The sequence below is a fragment of the Rhipicephalus sanguineus genome, chromosome 3, assembly GCF_013339695.2.
Source record: "Rhipicephalus sanguineus isolate Rsan-2018 chromosome 3, BIME_Rsan_1.4, whole genome shotgun sequence".
Classification (NCBI taxonomy): domain Eukaryota; kingdom Metazoa; phylum Arthropoda; class Arachnida; order Ixodida; family Ixodidae; genus Rhipicephalus; species Rhipicephalus sanguineus.
In genome coordinates, this window is record NC_051178.1 from 218278118 (window position 1) to 218290841 (window position 12724).

General features: G+C 47.9%; 1 protein-coding gene across 1 annotated transcript in view; it reads left to right on the forward strand.

Annotated features, from left to right (window-relative positions):
* The first annotated feature begins 1481 nt into the window (after positions 1–1481).
* Positions 1482–12724, forward strand: part of LOC119386307 (retinol dehydrogenase 12) — a 282881-nt gene continuing 271638 nt past the window's right edge. Inside the window, exon 1 of the mRNA XM_049414301.1 lies at positions 1482–1671. Within this exon, the coding sequence (XP_049270258.1) occupies positions 1482–1671 (190 nt within the window). The remainder of the gene's footprint in view (positions 1672–12724) is intronic.

A 12724-nucleotide genomic window follows, 5' to 3' on the forward strand; every position in this document is an offset into this window, starting at 1 on the left:
CGCGCCAAACCGGACTACTTCGCGTAGCAGTACACGTGCAGACGCTCTGCCCCGTAGCTTTCCCTTCATTGCCAAGAAAAGTTGTCCGCGAGTATAGAGGGGAGAGACGACGCGCGTAGCGTTTCTCTTCGCATTTCACGACGCTTTGAATGTGTGCATATCGAGTACCAGTGCTTATTATGTGCTTGTTGATGCCATCTTTGCGCGGGATTCACCATATGCGGTGTCTACGTATATGTTAAGAACTTCAACAACCGCAAGGGTTAAATCACGATCATGGGCCTCGGTACGGAGATGTGCCACTAGGCGTCAACATGAGTGAGATGCGTCCACATCAAGCGGTGCTATATCTGCCAAACAGCAGTAGACATTGTACAAGCTCTCATATACCAATGCACTAAAAACAATCAACTACTTCTGTGACGACACGTTTCATTTTGGCGTTATACCGATTCCTATGACGGAGGGATCAGCCATCATTTTTTCATGTCTATCGGTTACGCCACTGACGGCGACGGCAACGGCAACGGCCACGCCGCTCAACGCAGGAACGGACGCCTAAGAGCTGCGCTCTAAATGCAATTCGAAAGTACGCGATTTAGCCTTCTTGACACTATAAGCTATCCTCTCAAGACGATGTCTTAACAAAAGGCCGACAGCACGTTGCCTAACTACCGATAGTTTAAGTCTTTCCGTTCTAAAATTCTTTTTTATGGCTGTTAACGCTTTTTCTGAGAACATACTGTCCGGCATAAATACGAAATACCCTTCCTTATCTGAAATTAGTTGCCCGAGTTTCTTCTCCGCAAATTAATTAACCAAAGGCCGCATAGGATCAGGACACTTGAGATGCATATTAGATCCCTTGATTCTAGCGACGCAGTCTGAAATGCAATGCGAGCGTTCTTCTTGAGGGACTAGTCTAGTGATAGTACGCGGCAGGCTTAAAACGTCTATTGCTTTGAGGTAGATTTTGCGCGCCCTGTCTTTTAGAATGAATACTTATCAACTACCTCAGGTCTCTGTTATTCTATCTGTTTTAATGCCTTTCTCTCTGTCTGTTTTATTCCAATCCTGGTGGTCTATCTGCCGGCATTCCTCTCTGTCTGCCTTCATGGCCTCCACTCTTCCTCTCTATCTGTCTTCATGACTTGGCGTATGTCTGTCTGTTGTAATGCCTTCCTGCCTGTCTGTCTTCCTCCAATCATGGCGGTCTGTCTGCCTTCCTGCCTACCCGTCTCTCTGTGTTCATGACTTCCCGTCTGTCTGTCTGTCTGTCTGTCTGTCTGTCTGTCTGTCTGTCTGTCTGTCTGTCTGTCTGTCTGTCTGTCTGTCTGTCTTATAATTCCTGTCTGTCGGTTTGTCTTCATGCTATCCTGCCTGCCTGTGTGCTTCGCTGTTTGTATATCTGTTTGTCCTCATTTAATCTCGACTGCTACAAGGTTGTGACAGAGAGCTTCTTTCACAGCACGGACTCAGACATGGACATGATCCTGGATAACGCGGAAGTCGATGGAGGCGCCTTTATGGGCAGCTGGTTGATGAGAAGTGCGCTAGTGTTGGTCGTCGCAGGCTTGTATATCAAAGCGTATCAACTCTACAGCAAGGGCATTTACCGCGGCACTGCCACGATGCGCGGGAAGACTGTTATCGTGACCGGCAGCAATGCAGGTAGGTCTTTCGGATCTATCTTCAAAGTGGCAGTCATCATAATCATTGTCATGTACAATGCAGCACAATCTCTAATTACCGCTGTCTTGCACGAGCTAACTCCGAAAGCGTTCCTGGTTATAGTGGCAAAAGCGTTGCTGCAAGTGGTTGAGAGGCTTGGTGATAAAAGGGCTGTTCGGACAAAAGCTGAGCGGAAGAGCCCTATGGGAATGCACAAAACGTCATAAAATTTGCTGCGAGAACTGGTGTCAACGCACTCTCTTTTTCGTCCCTGCAAAGCTTGTGTCCCTGTGTTGCGCATGACAGATCTAGACCCCCTGTTTGTAAGACGCTGCATGGAAACGGATACTCTGCATGTTCGACATGTGTGGTTTACCAAATTCTACTGGCCTGTGAACGAGTGTATATCAGTGAAACAGGCCGGTGTGTAAATAATAGGCTCCACAATTCACTGAACACCTCTACCTCGCCATTGTCGGGAACGCGGCTGTGCTTCGCTTTTTTCGAATGTGGAAATTCTTGTTTTAGGCAGGGGCGAGGCTGAGCGCGAAATTCTCTAAGCCTGTCCCCGGTAAACCGCAAATGTCCGTGGCACGTAGCGGTATATAATCTAATCATCTAGGACGAAAGAAGATGTGCGTCTGAAAGATGTCCGCTTTATGCAATATGGACGTGTAAAAGATATACAAAGGCTTATTGTAACGGACATACAATGCACATGTACGCTTTGTGAACGATGGCCGCACTTTGGGCGTCAATGACAGGCGGTGCACATTTGTGCTTATTTTTCACAAAACACCGACATTCGAGAGATTAGAAATAATCAACGAATGTTTCAACGACACTAGATCAGCGCATCCACTCAAGTCTGCCAATTAATCAAAGAAGAACATTTTATTTGTGCAATACATTTGGTTAGGCCATGTGGGGTAGTGGTTTGAGGAGAGAAAATGCAAATTGGGTTGCCAAGGGAACCGGTCGCGTTTACATGTTTGGACGCGGAACAGGTTCGGCCACGTTCGTTTCTTGCTCTGTCGCCGCGCATTCGTTCAACACCACCTAGTTTCTTAGGTGTCACTGATTCCTCGCGTTAGCTCGCAGAAACGGACGCAACAAAAGAGAAAGAAAAAGAACGGCATTGGCCGTCAAGGCGCGTGCTGCGTGCTCAGCCACCTCGGCTCGCGCGCCGGTCGCGGTTCTTTAAGCCGTGTTCAGACTACGTGCGCAACGTACGGGTCGTCGGTAAGGATCGTGACCGTAAACGCAATCAACGTAATGAGCTTGTTCAGACGCTGTTGTATTTAGCGTAAAGTACGTATCGTTTCGGGCGTAAATGTTGACGGGTCCGCGACTTTTACGACTACTACTGATGCGACCGTTACGGCACGACCAATGGGCAAACTGCAGTTTCGCTTTTCACTTTTCCGCTCCTGGGGCTTCCCGTCTCCCCAGATTCCGCGCCTTCATGCGCGTCATGGCATTGCAGCAGCGTGTCTGTGGAGCTGGTTTGTCCGTGTTCGTTGTTTTGTGCGCTCGCGGCAAGTTCCACGACGAGTGCGGAAGGGCCTTCATTGTGCAGCGATGAGTTGCTCGTCGATGAAGTGCGTCAAAGACCCATTCTCTACGACCAACGGCGCCATGTTTGAAAATCAGAGCGGTGATTGGCCCGTCGTAAAAAAAATTTCACCATCTCCCACTAAAGGGAACCATGTGTGGATGCGAATGGGTCGACTTAAGTTCCGTTCATCGCGGGCACCTTGCCCGATGTTAACGCGTCCTTGCATGTGGAGCACACCATGAATTCACTGTATTTGCTGTTGCTGTTACTCGTCCCGAACTCTTGTTGGAGCACGCCACGCGGGTTCGTCGCGCGTCTGCAGAATCTCGTTCCCCGACGCCATCACGTGATTGCTGAGAGAGTGTAAGGGGGAGAGGCCACAGCGTCTTACCCAGCCCCTTACACAGGCCCGAACGCGCTAGCGCGTGCCAGCACACGTGGTTTTGCCTGCGTTACGCCAAGCTAAGACAGCATACACTGTAAACCACTTTGCACCCGTATGGGTGTAACTTGGTGTCTATAACTCACACCCCTACACCCCAAAAAATAGGTGTACCAAGCAGGATTACACCTATACAATGGGTGTAATTTCAAACTTTCACCCAATGGGTGTGGTTGGGTGTAAAAGCATATTACACCCAAATGAGAAAAGGGTGTAGGGTGTAAAAGCACATTACACCCAAACGAGAAAAAGGGCGTTAGGGTGTTTATGCACAATTACACCCAAACACCCAGGCAAAAATTTCCATAATTCGAGTGGTTCCCCCCTCTAAGTTGGCTCCCATTGAAACGCTAGAAAGCTTACCCTTTAGCCAGTCCTTTCAAGGGCGCATGACCTATTATAGTGGCTCCTGCCACAGAAGGAAAATGCTGGCGGCAGCACTGATTTTATGGTGCATATGAAGCACGGCATATATGGCCCTTACATATACAGTGCAATCGTGACTGAATACAAAGTCATTACCTAAAATGTGTTGACACACATTGCAAGATGTTCACACAGTTATCCAATAGTACAAAATAAAGCCAAGCTTTTATAAACACAAATCTCGTACATCCGAGACAAATTCTACGGTATTCAATGACCTTTCTCGAGTGTGCGGAGCGGCATCGCGTATGCCGCCAAACAAGGAGCACAAATGACATGGAGCACAAATGACCAAGGCGTTTGTGTCAAAATATGAAGCAAGGGCGTTATTTCCACTTCATAATGAGGAATTCAATTTAACATGCTTCATTGTAACACAGGCGTATAGTGCAGTATGGGTCTTAGAACAAGCTACACCCGTGCGAGTGGGGTGTAATAGATGAAACCGCCCTCGAAAAGGTAGCAGTTACAGGGAGAAGCACAAATGAACCTTCTTCCCTGTCAGCCCCCTTGGGGCACTACAGACACCTGGTCCCTTCGGGCGCACCCCAGCATGAATTTTCCCGCTGTAGTTGCCCTTCCTAAGAAGGGAAATATTGGTGCCACTTCTTATACCTGCACTTATGCAGTTGATAAAATAAGGTGCCATCGTCTTAAATGGGCTGCATAACATCAGTGTATGTGTTTGAAATCAACAGGAACACACAAGGTACGGTCTGGTCGTTCTCCTGTTAAAGAGATAGTTCAGAAATGTGCAATTCCTTGATGAGAAACTGGATTGATAGAGTTTCAAAATTCCAGCAGTGCCCACACCATTGTGCCTGTAGTCGACTTTCTTAGTAGGGTAAACACTGTCATCACACAGCTGTAGCTGATACACGAGCAGGGTATCAATGCTCCGTGACAACTCACGCAACATTTTAAGGACTCAGAATGTCGTTTTCCACAGCAGGCCTCCATATTATCTCTTTTCTGGGAAAGTACATGAGTGAAGTAGAAAACTGTGCACATTGCTGGAATTATGAAATCTTTCCCACTTTCTCAAAAGCAATGGATTGTGGCTCCAACACAAAAAAGTGAGCAATCGGGCCATGACGCGCACGTTGCAGCGCATGCTGAATGCGGTAATATGCAGGAAATGCATGGGAATAGAGACGTTATGACCACGACAGCCCTGCAGAAGCATTACCTACATAACAACAGTTCAATCAAATTTTACACGGGCATGTTCAGAGAAATTTAAAGATTATCCCTTTCCAAGCAAAGACAACAGAATCATTGGTAATTGAATAAAACGAGTATTTATTTCCTTTAAAAATATTGACAAAACTTAAAGCTTGTCATATAGCTCAAAAATAAATTTTAAAACAATATTCGATGCAATGATTTCACTGACAAGTACTGGCAGTTTTGTTAAGCAAAAGTTTCAATAGCAAAAGATCTCAATTATTAAAACTACTGCAAAAAAGTCACAAACTCCTTTGAATATAAAAACTAAGCCAATAACCCACAAAGTGGAATGACCTGTGAGAACATGTTGAAATCGGCAGAGACAATATGGCTTGTATTAAAATGTCACAAGAAAATGAGCAAGAAATTGAAATGAAATACTAGTACCGCCATAGTATTCGTTTCTGTATAATGTAAAACAAATAACTACTCGTTACCATATGAAAATATAACTTTATGGCTTAAGCTCGAGTTAATCACAGGTGGCGACATACTTTAAGCAGAAGCTAAGGCCTATTTTCTAGGCTTTCTTGAAAATGTTCAGGAGCTTTACTACTTGTGTCCTCGGAGTCATTACCCACTGGCCAAGAAGGAGCCATTCAACAGCGACGAGAACGTTGAACGCCTTGTGATGGCAGTCGATATTTAACAGCCAATGTGCTGCCATGAGTGCAGCTACTCATTCTTCGGCATTGGACCCACTGAAGAGCAGTTCTTTGTCCACATGGAGGAAAAGCTTGCTTGCATAGGGAAGATCGGGGCCATCGTACACAATGCAAGGTGTTATTGGAACGCTCGCTCCCTGCATGATAAAAAATAAAAAGATCATTGTCTGGAAAGCGCTACGCAGACTTCAATTATTTGTTTCAGTAAATAACAGTTTCTGTACCGTGTACTATCGTGAGTAATATGAGCTCGAACATGAGAGCACGTGGAAAATAGCCTTAAAACTGAGATAGGGTGATACGTGGATGGCGCTGCCGAAACTGGAGGGGAGAGGGGGGGGGGGCGCTGTTCCGCTGACTGTTGGTACTCCCGCCTCGCTAGCGTTGCTGCGAGATGTCGGCTGATTGCGTGCCAATGACCGCTAGCAATGATAACAAAATAAATAAATGAGGCGCAGCAAAATCTTCAGCCGACACCACCGAGATACCGATGCGCAAGCATGGCCTGCGCATCGTGGCAGGCTACGTCACAGCCGATATCTCAGCAGCTACCTAGTCTGATGTGGCTGTTCGCGTTGATGGGAATTCATATGACCGCTAGCGGCCACTGACACTCTCTAAGATGCCGTTTCGCATCAACAATATCGGTGCGGGAGGGTCAACAGCTAGGGGAAGCGCGGCGTCCTTTCCGCTTTGTTTCCGACAGCCGCCGCTGCTAGAGTTACTGTATATGCTACCTGTAGGTAGCAGAGTTGCGCATCTGTCTTCCAAACGCCGCTAGCAACCACGCATTGCGGAGAAGCTGGCGCTCGGGCCAATTTTTGTATTTCTCGACGCCGCCGCTGCAGCGAAATGAATTAACACTATTCATCGACAGCCAATGTTTATCGCCGATCTTCGACACGCGAGACATGTTAATCGCCGACACGGTAGGCATGTCGCCTGCACAAACGGAGTGCGACTTCACCGCATAGCGTTGGTTGCTAGCCGGACCTATGCGCAACTCTGCTACCTAAAGGTAGCATATACAGTGACTCTAGCCGCTGCGAATCAGCCGACGTAAGGTTCAAGGCTGTTCGCCACGCGCTCGCGTGTTCGAGCTCATATTGTTCACGATAGTACCATCCAAAAATGAAGCTCATAACATGGCCCATATGGAACTGGAGAGAATTAACAGCTTTTCTACGTGCGATTAGCTTGTTTGGGAAAGAGAAAGTACTATTTGACAAATATCATCCGCATTTTTAAAGAAAAAGGAGCATTCTTTAGTGGCATGAAGGATTCCTGCACAGCGATAAAAAGCATATAAAACAAAACTCTGCACAAGGACATCTCTTCAAGGCTGCATGTTGCAGCCTTGAATGTCTTATAAATCTTATAATCAAATGTCTTATAAATCATTAGGCTTGTCTTTTACCAAATAATATCATTGGAGGCGGTCGTACAAACTGCGTTTTTTAATGTTTGTACATGTAAAAGTATTTAGCGAAGTTACAACGCCAAAGCGAGGCGAGGCGCATATAACTCTTAATAACCACAACAAAATAATGAAAGCTAGACATAATGGAAACAAATAGAATAAAATAAATTGTGCTCGAACGCGGGCACTCAGGCGTACGCACGAAGGGGGGGGGGGGCGCACCCCCCTAGTCAATTCAGACAGAGGCGGGGGGGGCGCAAAGTCTGCCCCCATACTTTGACTTTTCAGTAAGGCGAAGGGAGGGGGGCAGCGATTAACCTTCCTACTCCCCTCCCCCCTGATGGGGAACCCTGCGCACGTCTAAGTGCACACTGATGCTCGAACTAGCGCTTGCACAGTTCAGGTAGTTAAGGCGATTCGGCCACACATAGACATGAAAAATTCATTCGAACACAAGTCAAGTTTAACGAACGGCTCCCCGTGCACGGGTGCCGGCATTATCAGGAAACCTATGTTACGGATGAATTAAAACATCGGTACGAATTTAACGACACGGAATGTATTAGCACTTAGGCGAGCTTCGCGCGGCGTACCTAAAACGAAGCAACATGCTGCGTTAAAATGACTCACACGCATCAACCCGAGCATCACGGTAGATTTAGCGCACAAAACGAACACGGACGGAAAAGAACGACGCGGACACCACGTCGTTGTTTTCTGTCCTGTCTTTTTTTTTTTTTTCTCGTGCGAAAAAAAATGCACTTGAATTATCAACAGGCCGAAGCCTACGCGCCTTAGACACGCTTGACGCTTAGAGGTAACAGGCGCCGTCACAACCCAGCTATTCTTAAATCAAAATAGTGGTTCATCGAGAGCGGGGCCCCCTTCCAACACCACCGCCGACAGGAGGGCACCGCCACAACTGCGTTCAAATCCCCCACCGAATCACAGCCGCGCATGCGCACACTGCTTTCAACACCAAACAAAGCAAAGCTTGCCCGCGCCTAATGTCACACAACTTTGCCTTCATCCCGATGAAACAATACACTCACATATGCTCGCTACGTTAACAAATGCTCACCGATCGTCAACCAGTTAAGAAAAGCTTAGTTAACGGCATTAGATCGCGCTCTCGGAGTTAACAAAGCGCTGGCCGTAGCAACGTGATAGTGGTACATACCGTTTCAGTTCGAGTGCTCCACGATATGAAGCTGCAGGTCTCCCTTTGAGTATAGTGCATCTTCGTAATAAGCAGCACTGGCAGAAGGTAAAGGACGAGCACACAGCGCACGCACACTTCAAACAACCGAAACACACCGATTGCAAAACTCGACCGATCGGGAGGCGATGCACAACATACGCAGAAAACGATAGAGTCCGGCGGCGTGTCTGAGCGCGTTGCTTAGGTCTGCTTAGGTCACGTGGTGATAGAGCTGTTCCGCGCGCTGCGCACGCGCGGCGGCTGCGCCGGCCGAGGAGGTGGCGCCCCGGCCGTTGTTGGGTCGCGTGGGCGCAGCTTTCTTTCTGCGGCAGTGTTATGTTTTGTTATGCTTTACACAGTGTATTCGAATCGCAGTAAGCATTGCGACGACACAGTAAGGGCTGCTTGACTACAAGCAGGGCTTAAAGTCTCCCTTCACTGGAGGGGAGGCCCTCACAAAGCGGCAATATATATGTATATATATAATCTCAAAGAAAAGATCGCCTAGCAGCGATCTTTTCGCCGCTAAACTGGTGCTGCTGTGGTCTCAGCGGCCCTGCTACGCGCAGATCGTGGCTTGTTGGAACGCGGTGCGAGCTGTCATAGCGAAGAATAAACGCAGGATTTCTCGATATATCGGTCAAGATCCACTTTCGCGGTCGTATTATCCAGTTTTGGCAAAAATGTGATGGTATTAAACTCATGAAAATGCATTATTTTCAAGGGATGTTGACAGGAAATAAAAACGAAAACGTATTAGGCTAAAAAACGTATTATGCAGAATCGTGTCAACGAGATTTCACTGTATATGTATGCTATAGATTAAGCGTTAGGAGAGGTGTTTGCGATGATCACAGAGCAGTGAAGCCAACTGTCTCTAAACTGAACAAATGCTTATGAATGCTAAACAAATACATATATTATTCCGAATGTATTTCGGGCATTCATTCAACGTGTCAATCCAATCAAGCAATAAATGAAATTATTTTGGAAATGATTTCTCAAAAATAAATCTGGATGTAAAGGCTTAAATATATGTGAGCTCAAAATAAGTAACATCAGTTGACTTACTGCATTCAGAACCTCAGGCACGACAATGCTATATTTTATTTTCACTACCACTTGCCTAATAAAGTAGCCGAACTACATGCGTCTTTGCAATTACAGCACACTTGGGATGCACAACTAAAAGAATGAAAATTGAGTGGCAAGCTTAGCAGACCAAGGTGAACCATTACTGATTCACGAGCAGGTAGCTTCACACTCAGGTGCCTCGTGAAACAGTATCCTGTGCCAAGACGCTCTGTCGAACAGTGTGGTGACCCGTGGTTTCAGGAGGCGTTGCCCGTGGTGTTCAATGTCTCAGTTAATTGCATTCAGCAGTACAACGATACCTGTTTACACCTACGGGTCAATTCACTGCGTGAATTGACCCATAGGTGTAAAATCCAAAGAACACCCATGGGTGTTTAACAGAACATACACCCATTGTACACCCAAAAATGAAAAAAGGGTGTGCGAAGGGTGTGCAAAGAAGACATTACACCCTTTCGGATAATATTGACAGAAAAAAAGGGTGTACGATAGGTGTTTTATCGCAAATACACCTATAAGGGTGTGAAACGGTTTGCAGTGTACGGCAGCCCGGGCTTATAAAGTGCTCTGCAAATATCATCATCAAGGCGGTCGAAGAACAAGACGAAGAAGACTTCTCCTTGGCGCGAGCGCGCGCACCGCACGTATCATCATTAAGGCGGTCGAAGAACAAGACGAAGAAGACTTCTCCATGGCGCGAGAGTGCGCTCAATATGCTACAGATTAAATTATTCTAGTACACTATACTACAGATGGCTATGGTAGGTTTTAGAAAGCGGACGGTCGCCAAGGAACTACGGAAAAAGCCCAGTGAAAAGCTGCTTCGCATCTAAAACGTATATTACCGAAGGGCTCAATGTGAACACTCGTGGTCGCTAGCAGCGTAAACGGACGTTACAGCAGTTACGCGATACGACACTTATGACAGATGCGACTGCAGTCTGAACGCAGCTTAAGGGCTTAAGATGCGAAGCAGCTTTTGCTCGGGGCTGTGTCCGGCGGTGGCGTCCGCGCTCCACTGCGCCTGCGCCTACTTTCTCTCCCACTCTCCTCCTTTCCGCAGGTGTTCGGTCGCTCTTCTCTCCTCTCCTCCCCCGCGCTGCAGCCGCGGCCTAGCCGCGCCGCTGCCTCTCCCCTCACTTGATGCGCCAGCGCATGCGCGTCCCCTCCCCCTCTCTCTCCTTCCTACGCTCCCCCCTTCTCGCGCGCCCCATTCTCTCCTGCGACGAGTAGGCAGCAATGACGCCTCCGGCGTCCTGACGTGGCACGAGCGGCCGATGGCCGCCTCTGCTTCTGTGGCTCGCGGGACGCTCGCGCTCTCCTTTCCTCGCTGAAGAATCCCACGACGACACCATTGACATGGACTGCAGAGAGGCAGACGCGCGTGATCTTGCGACTTTGCGGGAGTCGAATACCTCGGACGCCGGCAGTTCCACGCAGCGGGATCTGGATGGAGACTGAAAGACAGTGCTGATTCTACGCCAGAGGAAGGCATATAGGCTCGAGAACGCAAGAAAAAAATTTACACCATCTCCCGCTCAAGCTAACCATCTCCCCGCTGCTTCGCATCCACACATGGTTCCCTTTAGCGGGAGATGGTGTAATTTTTTTCTCCTTCCGTTTTTGGTTTTCCTTCCTGCATGGCCTCCAAAATTGGACGGCGGCGCGCGCGCCGCCGTCTAATCCCGGAGGCCATGCTTCCTGCACCGTGGTTGCGGCTCCACGCCGCAAGGCGCCGCTAACTGAAGCAATTGAAGCGCTTCTGTCGGTACAGTGTGAGTGGCGCACACTGTACCATCGGCGCATTTGATCTGTGTTATTTTTGTGACGTTATCTGGCCGCCCACGGACGCCCGTTCTAACGGGAGAGTGATATTTGTTGCTCCCGGCCCGCATCTTGAAGCCTACGCTGTAAGTCTCAAAGGCTATGATTATGTGCGTTTGCAACGCAAATTACGTCATGGCCGCCATGATTCTTACAAAAAAGCATTACTTTTGCAAAAACTTAGTACAGTTAGTTTTGAATTAAAATTAACGGCAGTATAAAGCATGCATTTGTACATAATCTTTCCCTATGTTGCGACACGCGTCGACGTCGTCACCGCCATCGCCGTCACGTTTGCTTTCGCATGTGTTGGGCATGCCAGCACTCACAGTCGTCCGCGCGCTTTTCGTCTGGCGTACGGTGATCGCTGTTGGGTGCTGTGTCGCGTGCAACGAGAACAGTAGAAGAGTTTCTGAACCCCTGGCCGCCCCGGCAGTGGGCCATTGGCCAGTAAAGGTACGTTCTCATATGCTTTCCTTTAAGGCCATTGTGTAATAGGTTTTTGTTTCTTTTCGTAGTCGCGTTTTCCTAAACGCACAGTTCCGTACCGTGTCGTCGGGCGTGGACGTAGACCACTGTTGGGTGCTGTGTCGCGTACAACAAGAACCGTGGAAGAGTTTCTCTGAACCCTGGCCGCCCCGGCACTGGGCCATTGGCCAGCAAAGGTATGGTTTCCTTTAGTGAATAAGGCCGTTGTGTAATGCGTGAATGAAGGTTTTTGTTTATTTTCGCAGTCGCGTTTTGCTAAACTAATCGTTCCGTATCGCTCTGCATGCCTCGGTGAAATCGCCATCGTTACTTCTGCTTCGTTTCCTTGATGTAATAGTTTGTAGCTGCCAGAGTAGCCTTGATAAGCTTTGTTTAGCGTGTCCTTTTGTGGTACCGTGCATTTGTTAGCGTTGTTTTTCGTTGTATGCCGCAGCTGTAGTTCTGGTTTTATTTGTTTAGCTGTGTGCGCTTGCTTGTTGTCTCTTTCCCCAGCATGCCAAAGCTGAGTTGGAATAAGCGCCATGCTCAAATCAGCCAATGGTGGAACTCTGGACAAACAAGCTATGATTTGTGGACTAACACATCATTTGTCGAGAGAAGAGGGAGCAATTTTTAGGTGACTGAAAATTTATTGTACAGTCCAGGCCAGTGTTGCGGAGTTCCCACTCCGGAATTGGAGTGACTCCGGAATCATTCCACATTT